This window comes from Uranotaenia lowii, chromosome 3 (genome assembly GCF_029784155.1).
Source record: "Uranotaenia lowii strain MFRU-FL chromosome 3, ASM2978415v1, whole genome shotgun sequence".
NCBI lineage: Eukaryota > Metazoa > Arthropoda > Insecta > Diptera > Culicidae > Uranotaenia > Uranotaenia lowii.
The window spans coordinates 369,617,617-369,645,465 of NC_073693.1; the positions used below are offsets into that span (position 1 = coordinate 369,617,617).

At 36.4% G+C, this 27,849-nt stretch overlaps 1 protein-coding gene across 13 annotated transcripts in view; it reads left to right on the forward strand.

The window, feature by feature from the left end:
* Positions 1-27,849, forward strand: part of LOC129754380 (uncharacterized protein CG43867-like) — a 691,811-nt gene that overhangs the window by 652,798 nt on the left and 11,164 nt on the right. For 4 of the 13 annotated variants that reach the window (XM_055750401.1, XM_055750408.1, XM_055750411.1 and 1 more), the window contains 12 exons: positions 11,176-12,189; positions 12,252-12,501; positions 13,031-13,194; positions 13,259-13,681; positions 17,771-18,134; positions 18,198-18,310; positions 18,370-18,579; positions 24,796-24,891; positions 25,434-25,546; positions 25,631-26,009; positions 26,073-26,247; positions 26,310-26,946. In XM_055750401.1, the coding sequence (XP_055606376.1) occupies positions 11,176-12,189; positions 12,252-12,501; positions 13,031-13,194; positions 13,259-13,681; positions 17,771-18,134; positions 18,198-18,310; positions 18,370-18,579; positions 24,796-24,891; positions 25,434-25,546; positions 25,631-26,009; positions 26,073-26,247; positions 26,310-26,946 (3,938 nt within the window). The remainder of the gene's footprint in view (positions 1-11,175; positions 12,190-12,251; positions 12,502-13,030; positions 13,195-13,258; positions 13,682-17,770; positions 18,135-18,197; positions 18,311-18,369; positions 18,580-24,795; positions 24,892-25,433; positions 25,547-25,630; positions 26,010-26,072; positions 26,248-26,309; positions 26,947-27,849) is intronic. The other 9 variants (XM_055750404.1, XM_055750405.1, XM_055750402.1 and 6 more) reach the window with 9 other exon arrangements.

Sequence of the window (27,849 nt, forward strand, 5' to 3'; positions counted from 1 at the left end):
ATAGAGCCAGCTCGTATGTCAGCAAAGATAACGGAGTGTTTCGTTCGAACCATATCCGCTATCTCGCAGCATACGGTATTGGTCCCCCGGGGGAACGGAAGTGACGCTTTATTAATATGAGCTTAGCAGAAGCGACCGTATGATATCAGCCATTTCACTATTGGATTTTTCCTTACTGAAACAACGGAGTGGGAATCCAAAGTGGCACAATCCGAGTAATTTGTTGTTCCGAGCTTTAAATTCTTGCTTTAAGATTCCGAAGTTTGAAATATATTATTTAAAAAAAAATCAAATTATAAACGAACTTAAATTTTTTAATTCTGTAACTGACAATTGCCAACACTCTATTACGACCTTCTGAAACATGTACTTTGGAACTCCTTTACCGGAAAGAAACAAATGGTCGTGGAAAAGAAAGAGGAAGTGCCGTTCGTGCGTCTCTCGCATTCCATGGAGAAATTAATATTATTGTTTACCGAGAAAATGGAAAATCTCATTTCGCATCAAAGCAACCGTGTTGAGTATGCAACTGGGAATGGAAAATAAACTTCAACTTTGGTTGCCATGGTGGAAAACACTGAGACAAACACTTGCCGTTCGCTTTCCGTCTTTCTTGTTGAAATGGTACGCTTTATTATCTTTTTCTTGGCAGCCAAAGATCTATCTTTCTTTCCAATCAGCATCTGTCCTGGCTGGAGGAAGACGAAGGAGTTGGAGTAATGCATATTTGCTACTGAGATTCTCATCATTTGCCGTTGCCGTTGCTGTCGCTGAGTACAAAAGACAAACTTATTATATTTTGAAAGCACTACTTTTTCCACTTGGTTTCGTCTTAGCTAAATTTGAGTGCTTAAGCGAAGTCATTCATCCAGAAGGTTGTCAGTAACGCATAATTTATAAATCTAACGTTTTTTCATGCAGTTTTTTTTCTTTTAAGGAAAAAAACAAGGTTGATTTGTTGTTCCAAGAATTCGCTCCAAGTTGGCTGTCAGACAGCAAATAAATATCAATTTTACTTCCGGACTATCGAATCGACTGATGGATGGCGATTCTCCGTTTACCGAAGCACGTCCAAAAGATCTACGCCCTACAATCCAAGCAGTCCATGTGAAATTACTAGTGCGGCTTGAGTAGTTAAAATTTGCAGACCTTCTTGATCTTCAGTGTAATATTCATTAGAAGAAAAAATGGGGATTGAACAGTACTTTGGCCATTTTCTCCAATATTGGTTACAAAAATGTTTAAATTTAAAGCCTCCCTAACCCCCATCTTCTCGGATGTTGCAAAAGTAAGCTGGTTGTCCTATATTGTGAATAACCCAAGGAAACAAACACAAACACATAAGTAGACTTGACAGTTTTCCTCTTTCTTCCGAGAAGCACAAGCCTACTGGGTGGGGGTACGTGAAATTTGCTCGTTCATTTGGCTTGGAGCGTGATGCCGCCGTCTGCGTCTGTTGGATTGGAGGACGGCAGCCAGCTCCTTCGTAAAATAACAACAAGAACAACAAAACACCAATCAAAAGCAACAAAAATAACCGGAAAAAATAAGAAAATCCGTATTCCCGTTCGTCATTCCGTCGTGAGTGAGTTTTTCTCCGTGACTGGTATGATACAATTTTCACTGACCTAAGTTCGACTTCAGAAATATGGGAACAGAAGAAATTCGATAAGTCGATTTTAAAGTTAATCCTCTATTTTTCAATATTTTTAATCTTTCGTTAACCTTCTACGCCGTTCGCAATATTCCAAACAAATTATTTTTCGATTGTTTGGAGTTATTAATGGATTTCGTTCCCCTGGTAACATATCTCGACCGATATTTATAATTTTAGATTCCTTGTTTAAGTGATTTATTCAGAATTTCTAATATTTGACTTAGCAGATGGCCTATACAAATTTTGAACATAAAACCTCCGACAAAAGACATCATTTTGATATTCCTAATCTGCTGAGTACATCGGTGAATTAAAATTATTTTATAATTTTTAAAATTGTGAAAAACAAATCTTCTCAATCATACATGAAAATTTGACAATTTTGACAATATTTCACAATTTTTAAAATTTCGACAATTTTCATAACTTTGATGATTTGGACAATTTTGATGATTTTGACAATTATGACAATTATGACAATTTTGAAAATTTTGACAATTTCGACAGTTTCGACAATATTTATCAGTTTTGACAATTTTAACAATTTGAATTATTTTAACAATTTTGACCATTATGACAATTTTGACAATTTTGACAATTTTCACAGTTCTTACAATTTTGACAATTTTTGACAATATCGAAAATTTTGACGATTTCGACAATTTTGACAAGTTTGACCATTTTGAAAATTTTAACAATTTTGGCAACTTTGACAATGTTGGCAATTTGTCCAATTTTAATAATTTTGAAAATTTGAACAATTTTAATAATTTTGATAATTTTAACGATTTTGGCAATTTTAATAATTTAAACAATTTCGACAATTTTGACCAATCTGACAGTTTTTTCAATATTTTAACAATTTTGAAAATTTTGAAAATTTTATAATTTTGAGATTTTTGAGCATTTTGACAATTTTGAAAACTTTTATAAATTTGACAATTAACACAGTTAAGACGATTTTGACAATTTTGGCAATTTCGAAAAATTTTGACAATTTTAACAATTTTGACAATTTCCACCATTTTGAAAATTTTGACAATTTTGAAAATTTTGGCAATTTTGAAGTTTTGCAAATTTTGACAACTCTGACAATTTTGAAAATTTTGACAATTTTGACGATTTCACAATTTTGACAATTTTGACAGTTTCGATAATTTAGACAATTTTGACAATTTTACAATTAAGAGCATTTTGACAATGTTGGCAATTGGAACAATTTTACAATTTTAATAATTTTGACTATTTTAAAAATTTCAACAATTTTGACAATTTTAACAATTTATACAACTATGAAATAATTTAGGTAATTTCAAAAATTTTGACGATTTTGACAAATTTGACAAATTTGACAATTTTAAAAATTTTGGCAATTTGGACAATTTTGGTTATTTGGACAGTTTTTTCAATATTTCATAACATTCACAAGTTTTTCAATTTCGACAATCTTGACAATTTTGACCATTTTCATAATTTTGATGATTTTGACAATTTTGAAAATTTTGACAAATTTGACAATTTTGACAATTTTGACAATTCTGACAATTTTGACAATTTTGACAATTTTGATTATTTTGAGAATTTTGACAATTTAGACAATGTTGACAATTTTGACAATTTTTACATTTTTGACATTTGTGACAATTTGCACAATTTGCACAATTTTAATAATTTTGATAGTTTTGATAATTTTAACAAATTTAGCAATTTTAATAATTTTAACAATATTTAACAAATTTGGCAATTTTGAAAATTTTGACAACTTTGAAAGATTTGACAATTTTGACAATTTTGACAATTTTGACAATTTTGACAATTTTGAAAATTTTGACAATTTCGACAATTTTGAAAATTTTGACAATGTTGACAATTTTGACAATTTTGACATTTTGACAGTTTTGACAATTTGCACAATTTTAATAATTTTGATAGTTTTGATAATTTTAACAATTTTAGTAATTTTAAAAATTTTAACAATATTTAACAATTTTGACAATTTTGACAAGTTTGACAATTTTGACAATTTTGACAATTTTGACAATTTTGACAATTTTGACAATTTTGACAATTTTGAGAATTTTGAGAATTTTGAGAATTTTGACAATTTTGACAAAGTTGACAATTTTGACCATTTTTACATTTTTGACAATTTGCACAATTTTAATAATTTTGATAGTTTTGATAATTTTAACAATTTTAGCCATTTTAGCTATTTTTATAATTTTAACAATATTTAACAAATTTGGCAATTTTGAATATTTTGTCAACTTTGAAAGTTTTGACATGTTTGACAATTTTGACAATTTTGACAATTTTGACAATTTTGACAATTTTGAAAATTTTGACAATTTCGACAATTTTGAAAATTTTGACAATTTTGAAAATAATGAAAATTTAGAAAATTTTTACAATTTTTACAATTTTGAAGGTTTGGAAAATTTTGAACATTTTTGACAAATTTGACCATTTTGAAAATTTTGGTAATTTTGAAAATTTTGACAATTTCGAAAGTTTTGACAATTTTGATAATGTTGGCAGTTTTGACAATTTTGACAATTTGTCAATTTTGTCAATTTGTCAATTTTGACAAGTTGTCAATTTTGACAATTTTGACCATTTTGAACATTTTTCAATTTTCACAATTCTGACAATTTTGACATATTTTGTGAATTTTGACAATTTTGACAATTTTGTCCAGTGAATACAGTGTCGTACTTTTTTCAAGTTTTGGATGACAAAACCGATTTGATCGCACTCATTGTAAACCGCTTGGAAGTTTCAAGTTGAAACTTTAGCATAAAACCTAATGTACTCAGCTCTTCTTCATAAAACAATTTTCCTAATGAAAAATATGAATTATGAAAAATAGTTTCTTTTGATACATTCCGTTAACAGTTTTAAAAGGAGCCTTTTTTTTTTTGTGGAAATCTGGTAAATTTTTTTTATTTACAAAAAAATTAGTGAATGAATCTCAGATCAGTAGGCTGCGGTCGAATCGGTTAGACGTGTTTTTTTCTGGCAGCAAATTTTCAGAGCTCTAGAATATTGAAAAAACAAAAAAATATGTTTTTAAAACGATTGAACGGTGAAATTTGAATTTTTGATACCTTGAGGGCTGTAATAAATAAGAATGAAGTGATTTTTTTACAACTTTTTTTAACGTTTATTGGCGGAAATCTTACAAAGTTAATGTGCAGAGGAAGAAGGCTCTTCCACTGGCTGATGGAAGGATTGCAGCGAAATTAGAGTTCCTGACTTTCTTAATATTAGCTTGTCTGGAAGAGAACGGTATCAAACCGTTTGAAGAGTACCATGTGCTAAGAGTGTTTGCTAGATGATGCAGATTTTGCTGCTTCTAAATTGGTGAGCTCGTTCCTTGAAATATCTTTATTACCATTTGCAATTCCGGTTTTGAATGAATCTGCGAAAAGCGCATGTTTTTGACATGTTTCACATTTTGTATGAAAGTGATGAAAGAATCGATAAAGATTCAAAATTTGAAGCAAAAGTAAATTACTAGCGATCCCCGGTTTTGGAAAGTTTTTTTTTTCATGACATGTATTGCCATACTGCAGGCTTGCTGCGACCATATAAGTTTGCTACTTTTAAAATCTTAGAGCAAGTTCACTGGTGTTGGGAAAAAGTGGTAGAAATTTTGACATTTTAAAAATTTTACCATGCAAAAATGTTTTCAAGATCTTGGGGCGTTGTATTTTTTTTACAACACTGTTTCCATTTCAGCCGTATGTGATAGAAATATTGCTATTTTTGCATCACAGCATGCGAAAATACAACACGTGTTGTGAAAAAACTAGAAGGCCACAGATCTTGAAAATGTTTTTGCTTGGCAAAATTTTCAAAATGTGCCGTAATTGTCGAAATTTCGACTACTTTTTCCCAACACCAGTGAACTTGCTCTTATGCAGTAGGTATAGATGTTTGAGCCTGTGGTTAGTTAATCAGAATGCGTCATTTTTCGACTCCGTAATATGATTTTAAAAGATAAAAGAATTGTGATAATATGCGTTGGGTTGTTGATTTTTTTTTGAAAACAGGGAAAATAACAATCATTCATTGGAATTGCAGGTGGTAACAAGGTGAAATATGGATTTTTGGTTTTATCACCGCGATCACGTCGATAACTTCGAAGTATATACAAGGTGAAATATGAACGTCACATCAGAAAGCGTGTGACGCTCTCTTACTTGAGTCAACCGCTCAGCTTCGCCACACGTTTCAAATATTGGAGTTCTCCCTCTTTGCTTTCTCTCTCCAAGATTCTTTTTGGGCCCGACTAGCAAAACTACCAAAATGAGCCTGGCGACGAACGTGTTAATGGTACCCATGAAACAATCCAGAGTCATTTCGTCAATTCGAATTTTATTAGTAGTTTTACAACCATCTCTTATTAAACTCATTTACTATAGTTGTGTCTGATTCTAGCTATTGCACAAAATGTGCTCGAATTGTTTATTTATTCTTACTTTCAATGGATAGGTATAGAGTTAAAACACATTGATACTTCTTGATTATAATCCAACCTATGAGAAGCGCAAGATATTGTACGCTTGAAAAGATAGACTTTACCGAGTAACAGATCTCCCACTATAACTGGCATCCAGCCAGTGAGAAAACCGTGTTGTTCGTTAGATTCCGGAACAGCAGTTCATCGGCTTCCCCACCGCAACAAACTCAAGTGGTGGAGAAGATAGAATATGAATTATTGATGCCAAACCACGCAGCAATTCTATTTTTTGCCCCTTTTTCTGATTCTCTCTCTCTAGAGATGAAGCAATAGTAACATACAGATCTGCCCCGCATTCTTCCTTTGGGTTCTGGTGGGACTGTTGGAAATGGGAAAACGAATTTGTAAGAGCTATTATTTCGATTAGTGACTGTGTGGATGGATTGGGGCGGGCGCGCGTATTATGTTAAGTGCATTTCTTCACCAGTAGTGGAAGACAATTGTTTGTTTTGTTATTTCTGCGTTATTGAGTTCGGGGCACCTACTCTTCGGGTAATGATTGGACGTGATAGATTTTGTTTCCTGTTGGTTTCCCCCCTCCTCATCGTTTCTTTTTTCATGCACGTTTTCTTTTTGAGGGACACCGGATCAAGTGTCCGTGTCTAGGTCCATTTGTCTGTGCCTTCTCCCGTCGTGCGTGCTATGTGCTATCCAAGGCGCTTAGTTGGAAAAACGTGCTGCTCCTACTGGTGCTGGGTGTGTTTACTTTTTGCACCACTTCTACTGGCCGTCTGACGACTACCTAAACAAAATAGATCGACTGTGGAGAAAGAAAAGACATTTTGTGCCATCATTAGCGATGGATCTAATTAAACTAAAAGCAACTGTGAGCTGTCGTTTGTCACTCCGTCGTCTTTTCCCAGTGAAACTTTACCCACCCTGAACAGGACAGACAATGTGCAAGGGAACATCCGTCTGTCTGTCATGGCCGGGGACTTCACTCGTATCACCTTTCGTTTATCCATTCCTTGGAAATGCAACGACTTTTCAATTAGGTGTGGCGAAAGACGTCGCCAAGTGCATTGGGCCTTGTTTTCTTGACCGTTTTTTCCCCCTTTTATTGCCAATAGGTTTTCCTTTGTTAGTTCAAATGAAACAAACTGTGACTGGTTAATTTGCGATATAGCGAGTAAAGTAATTTATGAAGTGTTGATAGTTTCACGATGTTGAACTTTATAGAAGTTTTAGAATATCAAAAACCATTTTCTGATCTTATCACGGTCGCCAAACAAGAAAAAACTATTCCGTAGCTAAATTCTCATTGCACTTCTTAACTATCGATCAAGTGCAGTACACTTGCAGATTGTTCTCAAGATTTACATGATTTACATTTATAAACAAAGCCTTAATCCACACTTGATGAAATCAAGATCAACATGAAATATACTTGAAAAACTCTAGCCAAAACGTCAATCGTTCTCATTCACGCTTAGGAATATGGGAGATAAATAATGATTCCAAAAAAAATGGCTTGATTCAACGTTAATATACCATACTACCGCTATAAAACAATCAGCATATTTCTGAGGTCATGCTCTTTAATTCAGGCGTTATTGTTTTTTAAAGTTTTTAGCAGTTTTTTTTTGCTATTTTCGTCAATTTTATTTTGCATATTTCTTTTTTCTTATCATTTTTTCTCATTTGTTTAATTTTATTGAATAGATTTAATTTAATTGTATTTTGTTAAGAAGGTTTTTCAATTTTTTATTTTGTATTTTTTTTCTATTTCGCAATTGAATTTGATCATCTTGTGTAAACCATTTATGGATGTTAGAAGTTCTTCAAGACAATCTTTGTTTACTGCACAAAAAATTTCGTCGATGTATCTCCACAATTTTTCGGGTGAAAAATCTTGATTTTCTAGAGCCTCTTCTATATGAGCCATGATCAGTGATACAATTTCAATTCTTTTCTTATTTTAATGAGTTTTCTTTCTCTTTTTTGTTTTGTTTTTTTTACTAGTAAAATTTTCAATTTTGTTTTTTTCTTTTTTTTTAAATTTTCTTGTTTTAACTGTCTTTTTTTTTTCAATTTCCTTAACTTTTTAATATTTTGCTTGCATTTTTTTAATTTTTCTCGTTTATTTTATTTTCTTATTTTTTTTTTTCTCAAATGTTCTTATTTTCATAACTTGTTTTCTTTTTCTTTTTTCTATTTTTTGTCATTTTTCTCATTTTTTCATATTTTTCATAGCATGAGTTGACCCGAAACATTTTTAAATTTTTTAAACTATGTTTTATTTTCCTATTATTTTTTATTTTCCATTTTTTTTCTTATTTCATTCAAAACTTTTTCATTTTCCATTTTTAATTTTTCTGTTCTTTTTCAATTTTCCTTCTTTTTATTTTTTGCATTTCTTTTTTTAATTTTCCTTTTTGTCATTTAATTTTTTTCCATTCTATTAACTTTTCTATTTTTTAATTTTGTTTTTTTTTAAACTTTTCTATTTTTTAATTTTGTTTTTTTTTTAACTTTTTTATTTTTTGATTTTTTTTTAATTTTTTGTTTTTTTTTATTTTTTTTTTGTTTTTTGTTATTTCTATTTTTTCAATATTTTTTTTCAATTGTTCTTTTTTCTCAATTATTCTTTTTTTTTGTATTTTTTTTATTTTTCATTTTTTTTTCTATGTTTTTATCATTTTCTTTTTTTCTATTTCCTTTTTAGAACTTTTCTTTATTTCTATTTTGTGTTTGTTATTTTTTTTCTATTTATTCATTTTTATAAATTTTTCTTTTTTTTAAATTGTATTTCATTTTTGAATTTTTCTTGGGTGTTTCTATTTATTTAATTTTTTTTTATTTTTCAATTTTTTGAATTTTTAATGTTTTTGAATTTTGATTTTTTTTTTGTTAAGTTTTTTTATATTTTTTCATTTTTCATATTTTCTATAAATTTATTTAATTTTTTTATTTCATATTTTTTAGTTTTTTTTTTTTATTTTCTAGTTTTTTTTTACTTTTATTTTTTTTTTCTAGTTTATGTTTAAATTTTCTTTTATTTTTTTTATTTTATTTATAAAAAATATGAACAATTATTTTTCTATTTTTTATTGTTTATTTTTATAAATAAACAATAAAAAACAAAAAAATAAGTTTATTATTTTTTATTTTTTTATGTTTATATTTTTGATATTTTAATTTTCTTCAAAACTATCTTCGCCTTAAAAACTTTTTCCTTTTTTTTCAATTTGTTCCTTAAAATAAATTATTTGTGGAACATTTTGCTTTTTCCGAACGTTTTCCTTTTTTTAAACGTTTTCCGTTTTTCTTAGTTTTTTTTTTAATTCAAAGGCCAAAGTCTGAATTTCACTTTTAACAACTCATAAAAAAATGGGCTAATTTCAAATTTAAAAAAAAATAATTTAATTTTTTTTTGATTGTTTTTTTTTTTGCTTGATCTTTCTATAAATTTTGAAATTGTATCAATGTTTTTTATATTAAATCTTTTCTTTATTATTATCATTCTATGTTCATTTTGTTTTTGTTTTGCCCACTCTTTTTTTTTTTTGATTTTCTTATATGTTTCATTTTTTTAAATTCTTGATTTGTTTTTAAATTTTACTACTTTCTTTATTTATTTTTCTTATTTTTATTTTTTTCTTGCTTTTTAGTTGTGTTTTTCTTTTGTAGAATTTTTCCATTTTTTTAGTTTTTTAATTAACTTTATCCAGTTTATCTGTTTTTTACTTCTATTATTTTGTAGTTTGCCATTTTTTACAATTGATTTTTTTTTCTTTTTTCTTTTAGTTTTCTTTTCATTTTTCTATTCTTGTGAAATTTTTTTCTAATCTTCATATTTTTTCCTCATAAAAAATCTTCTTAGTTTCTAAAAAAAATAGTCGAAATTCCAATTCAGAATAAAATTAATAGCGGCGATTAAAATTAGCTAACAATCTTCTAAGAACGAGACTCAATTCTTTTTATTATTTACTGTTGCACTTTTTTCTTCACTTTATTTTTTTGTCATTCTTTTTTAAAAAAAAAATCCGATAGCGTTTAACATTTTTCTATAGAGGCATCTCTATCTTTTATAACATTTTTTGTTGAAAAGTCATTTTTGTATTAAAATTATTTCGTCATTTTTATTATTTTTTTTTAAATCTTTTATGTTTTTTATTTCGTCATTTATCTTTTTTTCTTTTGGTTTTATTTTGATTATTTTTGTCGTATTTGTCATCATTGGCACTTTTGTCTTTATTACTGTATCTATTGTTAATTTATTATGCCGGTTTTAATATTTATTCTCATTTTTTAAGTATCTCTGTAATTTTTCTCTTCTGTGGCTTTTATATTTTTTATATTTTTCCTGGTTAAAATGTTTATAGGATTTAATAATATGAAATATGGTTATTTAACTATATTTAAATATTCTGTAATCGGCTACTTTGTTAAAGAATGTTTTTTAAACATTTTGGTTCAGGAAAACTTGTTTGTTTCAATCAAAAAATTAGTCCATTTGCAGTCAGCAGTCTGTACCATCAATTTGTATCCAGTCTATTGAATACTGAAACTGCAGACACATTCCTGCGCCTCACGCATGGCTTATAATTGAAAAACTTCTTAGACTATAGCTCGCCAACCCAACGAATATTGGTTGTTTGGCTGGGCAGAAATTTCCTCATTCTTATCTTTCTTTCTTTCCGTGTCGAAATTCTTGCCGTCTTACCGTTTTGTATCGTAAACCTGGCGCTTTAACTCAGCAGAAGAAACTGCTGCACACTGACTAATCGCAAGAAAACTTCAATTTGCTGATGTGTTTTATGCGAGCCACCGATACTATCTATCGGTTCAGGATCTCCCATTCTCGGTGGGTTGAGAAAGTTAGGGGTGGAAAAAGTTTTAATTGCGCTAGAAAACGTGCGGTGGCAATTTGCTTTCATCTTCTCTAGCCCCAGATTTACTTCTCTTCTATGGGAAAGTCTTTCCTTTATCTCTATCCAACGCCAATAAAGCGAAAACTAAAGAAAGTGTTTTCTTATTGGTTTTCTTTCAGGTCCGTGCCATGGAACAGCGTCTGTGTGACTGGCCCAAGTCACAGAGCATAACTGGGCCACCCGGAAGTAGCAGTGGCGGAGGAACGAACTCAGCCAACAGCAGCAGTACCCAGAACGCAAACGCCAAGCCTGGTCAACCTGGATCCAGTGTTCCCGTCCCGAAAGTCGAGACGACCAAAATCAACCAGCTCGAGTCGGCTGTCGAGGAACAACGGCAACTCCGCCTTCAGGACGCTCGCCAAGTCGGTGCCAAAGCGGCCAAGATCAAGGAGTGGGTCACCAACAAACTTCGGGAACTGGAAGAGCAAAACCAGCTACTACGGGAGCAGAACATCAAGTGCAATCAACAGCTAGAATTGTTAAGAAACCACATCGCCACCCAAAGCAGTAGACATAGCATACAGCAACCGGTTAGATCTAGTTTAAGCTTAGACGTACAGGACTACAAACGGCGAAGTGGCCGAAGACGTAGCGAATCTTTAGATCCGCCTGAACATCGATCTTCCCTAGCAGCACATCACCATCACCATCATCATCATAGGCGCAATCTTTCGATGGAACCTCAGGAATTAGCTAGAGATTTAGCGGCCGCCGTTGATGGCCTGAACCTCATACCCCTCAATCCGGGTCAACAGCCCAGCCCCAATTCGGACGTGGATGCCGTGCATGACTACGCCGAGATCTATACGCCATCACGCGAGAAAGCCCCAACATGGCTCAAAGGCCTCCCGAGTGGCGGTTCGAGTACGACGACCTCTGACTCGGTGGCCGACCTTGGGCCCCAGCGACCCCCAACGCCTCCCCTGCATCGGTTTCCCAGCTGGGAGGCCAAAATCTACCAAGTGGCCAACGATGGCCTAGCCGGCGCCGGGGATGGCAGCGAATCTCAGGACCAGGAGTCCGGCTCCGGAATGACGACCTCCAGTATGGGCATGGGCAATTCTCGCTCCCAGCAGACCGTGTCCGGAGGATACTGTGATATTAGTGTACCGGTTTACGCCACCGTTAAAGGGGTAAGTGTTAGGCTACCTACATTATTATCGACGATAATTAATTGACCTTTTCTTGTCTCCAGCGTGCCTCTCAAATTCGATCGATACCTTTCACCGGGGAATCGAGCGACGACAGCAGCGACGGTGAAGATCACGGTGCCATCATGACCTGTGCCACTTCGACCCACAACTCGCACAACTCAACCAGCACGGACAACACGGAAACGAGCACCTCGGGCAGTGCTTCTAGTCCCTCGAAGAGCCTTAAAACTTCCTCTAGTCTTAGTCCGGCCAAACGGAGCGGTTCCGAGTCTCCGAAAAACAAAACGCGAGGTAATCCATCAGAGCTTGGAAACTATTGTGCTTTTAACCGCTGTAACTTAACATTTTTGAAAAAAACATAACCCGCTTTTCGACTAACACTGACTGGCTTTCGAACACATTTCTACTACTAATACCAAACATCAAAAGATTTCACAAGATTCTGCACTAACCACATTTTCGATTCATTCCAAGGTAACTTTATTTGGTTCCGCTTTCGAAACAATACCATGCCCGCATACTGCCGTTCATCATGAATTTCGCCTCGTTTTTTCCTTCTTTCATTCAACCAAATTGGCTTCTGAGCGCTGGAATTTCGTTAGTTTTGCTGAGTGACGTCTCGTGATGAGAAACAAATGATAAGAAAATTAATTTTTGATTTCTTTCTCTTTGTTTTCATAAACCACCATTTGCAATAATCGATCACCTTTACCCGACCACCCCCCGTTACCCATGATCCCATGAATCCCGAACCCACAACGTGCACTCAAAAAACACGCCAAAACACGTGCCAATATCCACCACCATCGATCGTGTGTAGTAATTTCAGAAATGTCCTTTGAATCAGGGCTGTCCGATGACTACGCGATACCACCGGATGCGGTTTCGACGGTGGACACGACCTGCATGGACGCTTCGATGCCGTCCCTGCTGATGCGAACCTCGTACGCGGATTCGCCGAAAAAGATGGAAACCCTCGAGAAGGTTTGCTCCTATCATCACATTTTCAATTAGAAAGAGATTAATTTCCCTTTTTCCAAATCTTCAGGTCGGTCACCTGGCCAAACTGGGTGGGAAGCTGAAGACGTGGCGCAAGCGGTGGTTTGTGCTGAAAAATGGGCAGCTGACGTACTGGAAGAGTCAGCACGACGTGAACCGGAAGCCGCAGGGGATGATTGCGCTGGACGAGGCCTGTCGAATCAATCGGGCCGAGGGAGCGTCAACGTTCGAGATCGATACCGGCAAGAAGGTGTACTACCTGACGGCCGATTCCAATGCCACGATGGACGATTGGATCCGGGTGCTGCAGAATGTTCAGCGACGAAACGCCACCAAGCTGCTGCTGAGTCGGGACGATCAGAAACCGACCCTCCAGGCGTGGGTCACAAAGGTGAAGAATGGGCACGCCAAGAAGTGTTGGTGCGTGCTGCTCGGCAAAATGTTCCTGTACTTTAAGGCCCCGGGGGAGACGGTAAGTTGATCTTTGACGTGAGCTACGTTCGGTTCATGAAAACGTTCGAGTTGAACAGTTAGCTTTAGAGATAAAAAGGGGAAAAATGGTACCTTCAGTCATTTGAAAATACCCTTAAGTTCGACTTTCTGTCTGAGATTCTAATCCAATATGTCCAATTGTCGTGATTTTACGATTCTTACGAATCTCAATTCAGAGATTCACCCAGACAAGTCTGTCGCTTACAAGAATAGATCAATGACTGACGTTGTTTGGTTTGTTTTGCCTAGTGTTGAGAAAATAACATACATTATAATAGAAATTTCTTTTATTTATATTAAATTTGATTTATTTTCTGCATACCCCTCATATACGTATTAAAACATTGATTGCATTCCAACAAAGAAATGCCATTCTCACCCCCTTCAAAACATTATTTCGTAAAGCACACAAGATGTTTATCATTTCGGTTGTATTTTTAAAGTTCGAAAACCAATTTCTAAAAATCTAACAATTGCTTCAATTAAATATTTAAATATGAAAAATCTTTAGCAAAACTGATTAAAACTGATAATTTTTGCTCTAACAACCTTTTGGCTCTGCGAGCCTAGAATGAAAACCAAAACATGTTTCCCGTCGATGTGTCGGATAAGTCATTTTCACCTAAAATTCATCCTGACTTTAGTCGAATAATTTGTACCAAATTTCGAGAATTTTTCCAAATCATGTAGCTTTTATTGAGGACTTCGACACATTTAGAGTTATTGAACCAAGCGCTATCCGAAATTGACTGGACGAATCTTCAAAGATGTGCTGATGTAGATATGGCTGTGAGTACATTCTGCTCCATTATGAGTGAAGTTTTCGATAATTCTGTGCCCCTGGTAAGACTTTCTCTCCGACCTCCTTGAACAAATAGTCCACTAAAACGGTTAAAACAGTTCCGATCGAAATGGCTACAACTGTTTAGTAGCTCTCGCTGCCCGTTTATCAAATCACAATTGAACAATGCCACCGGAAGATATCGGATCTAGGTACAATCGTCATTGCTATTGTCGCTATTTAAATCGCATAAAATCCGACCTTCACCATAATCCAAAAACGTTCTGGAAGTTCGTTAACACCAAATGGAAGGAGTCTGGTCTACCTGCGGTACGTCATTTGAAAGACAACTGCTTTGAAATCTTCTGCAGAGAAATGTAACCTCTTTGTCACACTTAGTCACACCATTACACAGAGATGTGTTAGACCTTGACGTCTTCGCTATTACCGAAGAAATGGTTCTTTCCGGTTGAAGTTTTCTACTTCAACCGGAAAAGATGGAATACCTTAGTGCATTTTGAAAAGGTGCATTCACGAGGCCAGTTTTTAAAAAAAAGGACACATAGGATGTGCGTTATTGTCGAGGTGTCACGTCGCAAGCTGCCTGCTCAATCGTTTTGGAGAGGATCTTCAACGATGTAATGTTTAAATCGTGCCGGAGTTGGATTTCTGAAAATCAGCATGGATTTTATCCCAAAAGATCAGTGCCCTCAAACCTGGCAGTTTTCACATCATTCTGTGTGTCCAATATCGATGGCGGCAAGCAATTTCATGTCATATACACTGACATTACTGCCGCGTTTGATTCAGTGAATCAAGATATTTTTTTTCTAAAAAAGCTACAACGTTTAGGATTTTCCGAAAGACTGTGTGTATGGATCAGAAGCTGTCTAACAAACCGTTCGTTCAGTTGTCAGAATAGGCTCAGCTGAATCAACCGACTTCATTCTATCTTCAGGGGTGCCACAAGGCAGTAATTTGGGCCCTCCTTACTGTTTACGCTGTTCTGCAATGATATATACATGCTTCTTGTTGGATGTGGAGTACTCCTGTATGCGGATGATCTGAAAATATTTCTGATCATAAACAGCCTTGTCACGAATTAGAACAATACCTCGATACAGTAGTGAACTGGTGTGCGGTCAACCATGTTTTGAGTGTTGCTAAGTGGTGAAGTGGTGAAGAATGGGGTGAAGGCTGGCCGGATACGCTGGGCAGGACATGTTGCGAGAATGCTGGACAACTGTACTGCAAAACAGGTGTTCGCTACGAATCCTGTGTAAATTGCGCGTCTTGAAGCAATTCAAAGAAGATTTGTGCGATATGCTCTTCGGAAGTTGCATTGGGAAAACGTCAGCGTCAGCAGATTATAAAACAATAACCTCCGACTGGATATTAGTCGTAAGACTCCTACTCCATTTGTTTTAACTTCATTTGAGCTGACGATTCATCAAATGTCCAGACCGTCCTATGTACCATCTCGGCGTTCAACTTTTAATCATATCTGCATCTAAATCTAACCAACGTCAATTTAGCGTAATAGCGTCCATTCAGCCAACCGTGCATTTAGATTGTCTCATATTCCGACCAACGACATTTGGAGGAATCTCTGAGCTTTAGAGTCCTTATTATAAGGCCAAATTCTTAACTTCATGTCGCACAACGTCTATTTCGTCAAACGTCATAAAGCACCATCCTTTCAACTTCACATTCATTCGGCATTCAGCCCAACATCCAATCGGCCTAACTTACCTTTAATCCCTTTGTATCAGAACCGATCACTCTTTTTGATAAATGAAGACGCTGATGGACAAAGCCTTCCGTAACCTGCACCGTTAGTATCTAACTGGTCAAGTAGGGTTATCCGGACATCGTTCATCTCACTCTCTACCAACTCAAGCGTTTTGTCGCTTGTGCTCATTGGCTACTAGACATGCGTCACATGAGTTCCGTTGTTGTTTAGACCGACTCGCCAAACGATTGCTTCATCAACACAAATCTCGCATTGAGAGACTAACTCATTATGCAGTTTGTAGTCCTCTTGCGTTATCTGGTCGACGTAGTTAACCTTAAGGGTCCCCAAACGCCAGCTGAGTGCACTTTGGGTGCGTTGACCCATTACTCAGCTCGAGAATCATGTCACCTGACTTCTTGGACGACAACATTAACATACACCCTTTTTTATCTTCATGCTGTTAGCATTATTTTTTTCTAAGATTTGGACCAACGGCTTTTTAGGTGCTACAGATGTATTCTCGGCGTCTTTTCAACCTTTCTGGATACTTCTGACCTTTCTGGATACTTCGGTTTTTCCTGCTATATTCCACCTATTAACACCGGAAAATCTGATCTGATCGAGTATTTGGGCCTTCATCGATCACCTGAAAGTTATAGACGCACATGACAAGTCTCTCGATCATTGCCGTTATTTAGAGTTCCCATTAAATTGAAATTCTCTATCTTCTGATTCAGAAGCTTGACTCGAACATTGAAACTTGTCATCTATCTGAACCAGTGTTAACTTAGAGCTGGCGTTCTATCAACTCGCGAGGCATATTTTCTTGTCACTAACTTGTAAAAAACTTTTGTTGACCAAAAGCCGGATTTGGAGATCCAACCGCTTTTCCGAGCATATTGACTTCCGACAGTGTATCCCTTGTGGCGACGTAAACCATCTTACTCTCACATCATCATTCTATAACTATCATTACCATTCCATCATCATTCTCCGTCATTCATCATCATCAGCCAATCATCACTAACACTACAAACTAGTTCCCGAACATTCCATCAGTCAGTCCAGTCGAGAACCTTCTCGAAACAAACACACGCAGGCAGCAATAACAATAACAACAGCCACGCAACTGACGCCAGCAGACAATAGCCGGCAAACCAACAATAGCAACAACAAACGATAGCACCGGCAAACAACCAATAGCGTTCTCGCATTCATACACTCACACACTCACAATCCATAGCTATAAATATCCGATCATTGTAAATAGTTAGTTAGTAATAAAGTGACCATTATAGTGAACACGTCTGAATCATTTAATCCCGTGAAACCGAATCCCTCTTCGGGCGGAAACCCCCATACCCTTAATCATTTGAACTTGCAAACCCTTAGGCTACATACAAGGCTATTGTAACAGATTACTGATTCTCTTGGTCATCGTTTTTGGTCCTTCAAGCCGGATAGTTTATCAATGATATGCAACGTTTCGGAACCCTCGACTCCAATGACGTTTTTCAGAGTACTGATCCCAATTATCTCTCCTCCCAACACAGAATCCTCTGGGTCAGATCAACATGCGTGACGCCCGGGTCGAAGAGGTGGAGCACGTATCCGATTCCGATTCGGAAGAACGAGAAGATCAAGCCCAGAGCCAAGCTCGTCTAACCGTGGCCATCTACCCTCAGCTGCAAGGAGTGGTAAGTTTCGCAAACTTATTTCTTGTTTTAGCAATTTTAAATCATGAGTTTTTGGCTTTTTTTTTCTTCCATAGGGCCCCAACATACCTAATACTCCCAGGCAAACAGGAACGGGACAACTGGTTGTACCATTTAACCGTCGTTTCCGGTGGTGGTCCAAATGCCGGAACACAGTACGAGCAGCTCATCCAGAAGCTGATGGAAACCGATGGCGATCCAAGTAAGATGATCTTTTTACGCTCGATTATTTTGTATGTATAACAAGTTTGTTTTTTTTCGGTAGATTGCGTTCTGTGGCGACATCCAATTCTACTCCACACCAAGGACAACATAACCTCACCACTTACTTCGTTACATTCCGAAACTCTGCAGGCGGAAGCCATTAAGCTTTTTAAGGTAAATTCTTATTTACCTTATGCTGTTACGAAACATAACTTATGAACTTCGCATTGCAGAGTTGCCAGCTGTTCATGTCGGTGGCGGTGAACCAGCCGGGCATCGACTACCACGTGGTGCTGGCCCAGAATGCCCTGCAGCAGTGCCTGGACATGCCGGAGCTGCAGTCCGAGCTCATCTGCACCCTGATCAAGCAAACGTCCCGCCATACCGGCCAGAAACTTGGTGTAGGTGTCCAGGTAAACAAGAAACTGGGCATACCGGCTCGTGTAAGTTGTAGATCCGCAAACGAGAAGAAGAAGAGGGGAACGCGAGCTCCGCGGGCTTCTTCTTGCTGCTACTTATTCCGTTTACTTACTTAACTTAGATTGCGTTCGTTTATTAATCCATATTTATCTTTAGTGTCCTAGTTGTTTCATTTAGGTTTTTTTTCTTTATTTTTAGGTTAACCCATAACACTCTAGCATTTGTTCGTTCAACTAACTGATTTTAGTTTAATTTATTCATCGTTATCATTCCTCGATAGATTAACAATTCGTATCGAATGATTGGCTGTGTTTTTTTTTAAGAATTGGCACGATTTTTGTTCTATTTATTGTTATCTATAGTAAACGTTTAGATTAAGTGGAACAAAATTCAAAATTTTCCTTTCAAAAACTCCTCTACTCCCTATTGTTTATTTTTATAACTTTGATTGCTGATTAACCGATTATTTTACCGATGTAGCGGACCCCTCCAAAATAGAATTTAACCTTTTACTATCTGAGTCCAAAAACGAAATAATAAATGCATCGGTACACGAGTAGGTGTCCAAAGAGAGTTTGCAACTCGAATACACTTCTGCATTTTCGGTGTGATTGTTGATGTTGTTGTTGTTGTTGTTGTGTTAGTAGCCAAAAACAATTACGAACATTATTAGTTCGCATGATATCTTTTAATCACCCTTAAACTTTTTTACCTTTTATAACCAGCAATTGCTTACAAGCTTAGTATTTTATATTTTTTCTTTTTTGATTAAGTTTCTTTCAAATTTACTCAAATAATTCCAGAAATAACTTTTCAAAGCATAAAAATTTCATTCCACATTTTGTGGAATGTTTCGGAAAAGCTTGTTGTCGTATCCCGCTTTCAGATAGCGTCACTTGTTTCGCGTACCGTACCGGAAATGCGTGCGTCATCGTCAAAATTCGCTAGTAGAATGTCCTATTCGTTTTTCAAACTCTCTCACTCAACCCACTATTTTTTCCATTTCTTTCTCTCGTTCTCTCTCTGTTCCGAAGTTTTCGGTTACAAATACATTCTCCTTTTCTTTTATCTTGTCTATCAGAGTGAACAGCATAGATCATGTTTCGCATCTCGAAACTCTCATAGGCTTTTCAAATGGATATTTGAGCGAAGCGTTTGTTACACTAAAATAAATTATATTTTGTTTTCATAATACTGAAACGTGTAATCTAAATAGTAACTTTTAAATATTTAAATTCATCTTACATTGCGTTAGCCTTATTCACTACATTATTCCACTCCTCTATTCTAGATTTTTGATAGATACCAAATGATAATTGCAATTGTTTCATGATTCTAAGTTGGTGGCTACACAACACTTATTAAGTTTAACACCGAAGTTTTAAGTTGCTTCATTGCCTTTATTCCAAAATATTGTATAACATACCTAATAGTTATTATATACCAGTTACCAAAAGTTCTTTTATAATTATCATACAATTTAGGAAGGCTGTATGATAAACTTCTAGTTTTCTGTTCAAACGAGTTTTTCATTTATTTAATTTTTTTTTCTAGAAATCTTTTACCCAGTTGAAATTTATGCCACGCCCACTACACTTCATTCTTTCGCTAGCTATTCAACGAATCCAGGAAAGACAATTCTGCATCATTCAGTTCTTATTCTGTTCAGACTAATTTCTTGCAGTGCTTTTTTGCGGAATTCGGGCGTCAATGAACATTGTCACATTTCTCTTTCCCTTACTCTATAGTGTTGTTCTTCTCCATTTGCCAACCGTTAGGAACGTGCTCAATACTCCAATTGGCCGCTTGGGTGGCGTAGAATTCTGGTATTTCCGAAAATAAACTTTAAAAACAATCAGTTCGTCTGCTTGGGGCTCGTTTTCTGCTCTAATTTTTTTTTCATCCGGTTCCGTACACGCGAGTACGCATCAGAAATGTCAAAAACAACACAAAAACAGCAGCAATTTGAATTAAGAAATGGCTCGAAATAAAACTGGTCTTCACAGTTTTTTTTTGGCTTTTTTTTTTTTTTTTTTTTTTTAATTGCATCATTATTTTCATTATCTTATTGCTGTTTTTGGATAATTCGATACCCAGTTTTACATGTGCACTTTTCATTTTTCTGTAAATTTAACAGTCTACCGAGCATGGATTGAGTTAAATTTTCAAAATTAGTTAAACAAGTACCAATGAAAACTTTTCACTGTGATACCTTCCAGTTAACTCAAACTTTAAGACTTACACAAGCTTACTTTTATGTTTTAGACTTGCTTTAAAGCATCAGCTTCAAAACATTCAACTTTGTCAGTTCGAGAAAAAATCTTTTGTGAGATCACAAAACAAAAATGAAGTTTCTGTTTTCTTTATAAACATTTCAGGTTCAGATGATAAATCGAAAAGCTTCTACGATTTTTTTATTTATTGATTTTAATTCTCAGGATTTCAACCGAGTATCAATCAATAAAAAAAATCAAATTAAATCTTAAAACGTATTATTGTTTGCTCCATTTTTTCCACCATTTCATCAACACCAATAACTCGCTATTAAAATTGTATCAATTCTTATATAAATCAGAGATCTTTCTTCTTCAGGTGACAAACCGAAGATAAAAAAGATTCTGCTCTTAACAAATTCAGATGTCGGAAAACCAGCGAAAACATGAGGCTTCAATTTTATCTCTGTCAAAGAGGCTCTCGCTCTTTTTTTTTTTAACTTTTTGTATTCAATTGGCTCAGAGTTCTCTCGCTCGGCCCTTTTTTTAACAGCTCAGAGTACTCTCGCTCGGCCATTTTTCTTTCCAATATTTTTTCACATCGGCTCAGAGTTCTCTCGCTCGGCCATTTCTATTTTCTCTACGCACATTTTTCTTTTTCATTTTTTTTTTCATTCATTTAAAACGTGATCGCCTACATTTTCATCTGTTTTCCAACACTGATTATCCGTGCTTTTCATAGAAATACTCACCGAGCGGATTCCGAAGCTACTGCGCCATTTGTCGTATCCCGCTTTCAGATAGCGTCACTTGTTTCGCGTACCGTACCGGAAATGCGTGCGTCATCGTCAAAATTCGCTAGTAGAATGTCCTATTCGTTTTTCAAACTCTCTCACTCAACCCACTATTTTTTCCATTTCTTTCTCTCGTTCTCTCTCTGTTCCGAAGTTTTCGGTTACAAATACATTCTCCTTTTCTTTTATCTTGTCTATCAGAGTGAACAGCATAGATCATGTTTCGCATCTCGAAACTCTCATAGGCTTTTCAAATGGATATTTGAGCGAAGCGTTTGTTACACTAAAATAAATTATATTTTGTTTTCATAATACTGAAACGTGTAATCTAAATAGTAACTTTTAAATATTTAAATTCATCTTACATTGCGTTAGCCTTATTCACTACATTATTCCACTCCTCTATTCTAGATTTTTGATAGATACCAAATGATAATTGCAATTGTTTCATGATTCTAAGTTGGTGGCTACACAACACTTATTAAGTTTAACACCGAAGTTTTAAGTTGCTTCATTGCCTTTATTCCAAAATATTGTATAACATACCTAATAGTTATTATATACCAGTTACCAAAAGTTCTTTTATAATTATCATACAATTTAGGAAGGCTGTATGATAAACTTCTAGTTTTCTGTTCAAACGAGTTTTTCATTTATTTAATTTTTTTTTCTAGAAATCTTTTACCCAGTTGAAATTTATGCCACGCCCACTACACTTCATTCTTTCGCTAGCTATTCAACGAATCCAGGAAAGACAATTCTGCATCATTCAGTTCTTATTCTGTTCAGACTAATTTCTTGCAGTGCTTTTTTGCGGAATTCGGGCGTCAATGAACATTGTCACATTTCTCTTTCCCTTACTCTATAGTGTTGTTCTTCTCCATTTGCCAACCGTTAGGAACGTGCTCAATACTCCAATTGGCCGCTTGGGTGGCGTAGAATTCTGGTATTTCCGAAAATAAACTTTAAAAACAATCAGTTCGTCTGCTTGGGGCTCGTTTTCTGCTCTAATTTTTTTTTTCATCCGGTTCCGTACACGCGAGTACGCATCAGAAATGTCAAAAACAACACAAAAACAGCAGCAATTTGAATTAAGAAATGGCTCGAAATAAAACTGGTCTTCACAGTTTTTTTTTGGCTTTTTTTTTTTTTTTTTTTTTAATTGCATCATTATTTTCATTATCTTATTGCTGTTTTTGGATAATTCGATACCCAGTTTTACATGTGCACTTTTCATTTTTCTGTAAATTTAACAGTCTACCGAGCATGGATTGAGTTAAATTTTCAAAATTAGTTAAACAAGTACCAATGAAAACTTTTCACTGTGATACCTTCCAGTTAACTCAAACTTTAAGACTTACACAAGCTTACTTTTATGTTTTAGACTTGCTTTAAAGCATCAGCTTCAAAACATTCAACTTTGTCAGTTCGAGAAAAAATCTTTTGTGAGATCACAAAACAAAAATGAAGTTTCTGTTTTCTTTATAAACATTTCAGGTTCAGATGATAAATCGAAAAGCTTCTACGATTTTTTTATTTATTGATTTTAATTCTCAGGATTTCAACCGAGTATCAATCAATAAAAAAAATCAAATTAAATCTTAAAACGTATTATTGTTTGCTCCATTTTTTCCACCATTTCATCAACACCAATAACTCGCTATTAAAATTGTATCAATTCTTATATAAATCAGAGATCTTTCTTCTTCAGGTGACAAACCGAAGATAAAAAAGATTCTGCTCTTAACAAATTCAGATGTCGGAAAACCAGCGAAAACATGAGGCTTCAATTTTATCTCTGTCAAAGAGGCTCTCGCTCTTTTTTTTTTAACTTTTTGTATTCAATTGGCTCAGAGTTCTCTCGCTCGGCCCTTTTTTTAACAGCTCAGAGTACTCTCGCTCGGCCATTTTTCTTTCCAATATTTTTTCACATCGGCTCAGAGTTCTCTCGCTCGGCCATTTCTATTTTCTCTACGCACATTTTTCTTTTTCATTTTTTTTTTCATTCATTTAAAACGTGATCGCCTACATTTTCATCTGTTTTCCAACACTGATTATCCGTGCTTTTCATAGAAATACTCACCGAGCGGATTCCGAAGCTACTGCGCCATTTGTCGTATCCCGCTTTCAGATAGCGTCACTTGTTTCGCGTACCGTACCGGAAATGCGTGCGTCATCGTCAAAATTCGCTAGTAGAATGTCCTATTCGTTTTTCAAACTCTCTCACTCAACCCACTATTTTTTCCATTTCTTTCTCTCGTTCTCTCTCTGTTCCGAAGTTTTCGGTTACAAATACATTCTCCTTTTCTTTTATCTTGTCTATCAGAGTGAACAGCATAGATCATGTTTCGCATCTCGAAACTCTCATAGGCTTTTCAAATGGATATTTGAGCGAAGCGTTTGTTACACTAAAATAAATTATATTTTGTTTTCATAATACTGAAACGTGTAATCTAAATAGTAACTTTTAAATATTTAAATTCATCTTACATTGCGTTAGCCTTATTCACTACACTTGTATACAAGTTTTGGTCAAAGTCTAAACAATTGCTGCAAAGCTTGTTCGATTTTTTATTAGTTGATTAATGAAAATTATATTTGAAGCTTTGGTTTTTTGAATTTATAAAGTCTTATTTGAGAATTATCTACATCGAATTCTGAAGCAGAATCCTTGAACAACAGAATAGTATGATTATTTCACACTAGATTGCATGCCGTTCTTTCATTCTTTTTTGTGGTTTTTCCGTTAAACTGTCAACTTTTCCCCCAAATATAGTTGTAGTTGCCGTATATCAAAGCAAAATCTATTCGTTAGCTACCCTTCCATCTTCATACTCAATCTGTTAATCATGTGAGATTTCTTAAAACCTGTACCACTAGAGATCGGAAATTAAGCTCACACACCTCCAAAATGTCCACCAAACATTTAGAACAGTGCCAGTGTAGCGTCAATACATCAATCAATAGTCAACTGTCTGATACCTAACTATAGATGTCGTTCAGCTATGTACCCGCCTTAGGCGAAACAATAGAAAACAACCCTCAAAAAATGTTCACGCATCAAATAACGAGAGTTTTGTTTCCGTTCTTCCTCTTTGTGTCTCTCTTTCTCGTCTCGTTTGTGCTCCCCATTCGGTTTCGCCGCTGGGATTGTGCTCCGACTCCAAACACCTTAATTCTAATAACAAAAAAATGATAAAAAAAAACCCCTCATCCACGAAATAACCAATAGCAATTACTGTTGTGTGCAACGCAGAGTTTGTTCACCTGCGATACGCAACTCGGCAATGCAACTCAAGCGAATGGGAGCTCACCAACTTCCATTCAGGTAGGATGGTATTTTTGTTGAAATGTTTTTTTTTTTTGTTTTCAGTTATTTTGATTTTGTTTTTTTTTTTTTCAAAGCCCTATTAGTTTCCTTTAGTTTTATTTGCTCGAAAACCAGCTGCTAACCAACAAAGAGAAAATCTAAAATTTTGTTTCCTTTTTAATTGAATTTTCACCATTGTAGCATATCAGTACGCAACTAACATTATACATTTATTCGATTTGTAGTTTGGTGACGGAGAAAAAACCTACAGCCGGACTATTTTCCTAATTTTCTTATCAAAACCCGAAAATTTTTCAAAGCATGATCGTTCAAATCTGAGCTGTACGTTAGTTCTTCGTGGTTGCAAAAAGGTTTGGTTAATGATATGACTAACAAAAATTGGTTTCGTTTGTTTCTGAAAATGTAACAACCCATTCTCGTCATTGGTTTCCGTTTTCGAATTATGGCATTTTTTTTCTGAGTTTTCTAGAGTAAAACTCTGTCCCAAGCGTAAATCTAATGGTTTTCCCTCTATTGTGAATTGTGGAAATCTGGTACAGGCTCCTACGGTTCCTCCAATCGACTGCAAATCCAATCCACCGGCCTACACCTTTATCCAGGGCTGGCAACTTCTGTCCCTAGCCGTGTCGCTATTCGTGCCAAAGAACAATCGGTAAGCTGTTTTCTTCAAAGCAAAACACTGAAAAGAATTAAATTCCAAATGAAATCAACGACAATCACGACCTTCTTCCCTCAGCCTACTCTGGTACCTCAAGTTGCACCTATCGCGCAATGCCGACTCGAAAACGGAATGTGGCAAATATGCGGCCTACTGCGAGCGAGCGCTGGAACGAACGATGCAAAACGGAGGCCGTGAGACGAAACCTTCCCGGATGGAGGTGCTCTCGATTTTGCTGAAGAACCCTTACCACCACTCGTTACCCCATGCCATCCCGGTACACATGATGAACGGCACCTATCAAGTCGTTTCTTTCGATGGGTCATCAACCATCGAAGAGTTCCACACGGCTCTGGCCCAGGAAATCGGTTGCCGCGACGGAACCAACGGATTCACCCTGTTCAGCGATGACCCCATCGAAAAAGATCTCGAACACTATCTCGACCCGCAGGCTAAGGTTGGTCTCATCTTTCGATCATCTCCGAAAAACTCTTTTCTAACTATCCCATTTAAATTTCAGCTTTGCGACGTCATTTCCAAATGGGAAACCGCTCTCCGGGAGAAGGGCTCAGGTAAATTCGAGAACTCTCGGGTTATCCAACTGACGTACAAAAACCGACTGTACTGGAAGCACGCGGCCAAATTGGAAACGGAAAAAGAACGGCTCCTATTGTGTTACCAAATCAACCAACAAGGTAACTTCCCCTAACTCAACGTAAACCATCTCAAACTGATCACAATTCCCTTTTTCCCACAGTGGTTCAAGGTCGCTTCCCGCTGTCCCGGGACCTAGCCCTGGAGCTATCCTCGCTGATGGCCCAGATCGACATGGGTGACTTCACGGCGGACAAATCCAAAACCAGCTCCCTCCAGGCGGTCGACAAATTTTACCCCTACCGATACCGAGACGCCCTCACCCCAGACGGTCTAAAAGAACTTCAAGACCTCCTAGCTAGCAAGTGGTCCCTCCTCCGAGCTCGCTCCGTGGTAGATTGCGTCCGAATCTATCTAACGTGCGCCCGCAAGTGGCCTTTCTTCGGTGCTACCCTGTTCCAGGCCAAACCACGACATTCCGATCAAGCGATGGCTTGGCTGGCGGTCTCCGAGGATGCCCTCAGCGTCCTAGAACTCTCATCCATGGCCTCGATCGGCCGGTATCCGTACAGTTCGGTGATGACCTTTGGTGGTTGCCAGGACGATTTTATGCTCGTTGTCAGCTCTGATGATACACTGGCCGGGAGTCCCGAGCAGAAGTTGCTGTTCGCGCTCAGCAAACCGAAGATTCTGGAGATTACACTGCTCATTGCGGACTACATGAATGCACTGGGCCACACGCTGCCCGGAACGCCCCAGATGAATACGCTTACGCGGAACGGAAGCCATCGTAGTATCCGGTAAGTTTAATCCGTTTTTTTTTATTGTTCTACCCTAAGTTTTGTAAAGTTCTTAAGAATTGGTTGAATTTAGTAGTTCCCCTGGAATTATTTAAGACTTACACCTCGAGTCTTAACTTTTCTACAATTACGGTCCATAGACTTACGAGCACTTACATCCAGGGATCGGTAAAAAGCGGCAGGTTTTCTTAGCTTGCCGTTCTGGGTTACTAACCATTATTGTTGCTGTTAGAACCTAGCTTGCCTATAGCTTGGAAGTATTTTTATTGCCCAAAAACCATACAGAACACATTTTCACCTTATTATCAAATGACTGTTCAGACAAAGCCTGAAGTAGACACCTTTTCTGGGCTAAGAAATCAAGTCGAATCCATCGTCAAGAAGCATATGGATAGAAAGCGTATTGGAGCTCCAGTCGCTCGTCCAGCCCGGGCTACAGAAAGTGACATCATTCCTGTGAAAGGTCCTTGTATCGCTTACATTCCCCAGGTCTACGTTCAGCCTTGCTAGGGCTTCCAGTAGAAGCTGGCCCCTGGGGTTTGTAAGGCGACTACCCCATTCGCCCCTCCGCCTATGACAACGAGGCTTCTACCCGTGAGAACTTCAATTATTTTGTCCATTATGACGTCGAACCTCTCCTGAGACCATCTTGGGGAGGCGTAGCATCTACAGACGAAGATCCCTAGGACTATGGCTATCACGAAGCCTTCCTCTCCAGCCGATACCACCTCTTGTATGGAGTATCTTCCTGTAACCCATATCGCAGCCAGTTTGGCTTTATAGGTTACCCAATTATCGCCATCAACGGCTCCCCCATGTCCCTGACTCGGTTGGGAATTGGCTTTCGTGACATTTTTCCTTTTGCGCTCAACTGTCTGCCACCCGGTTGGCGCTTCGAGAACT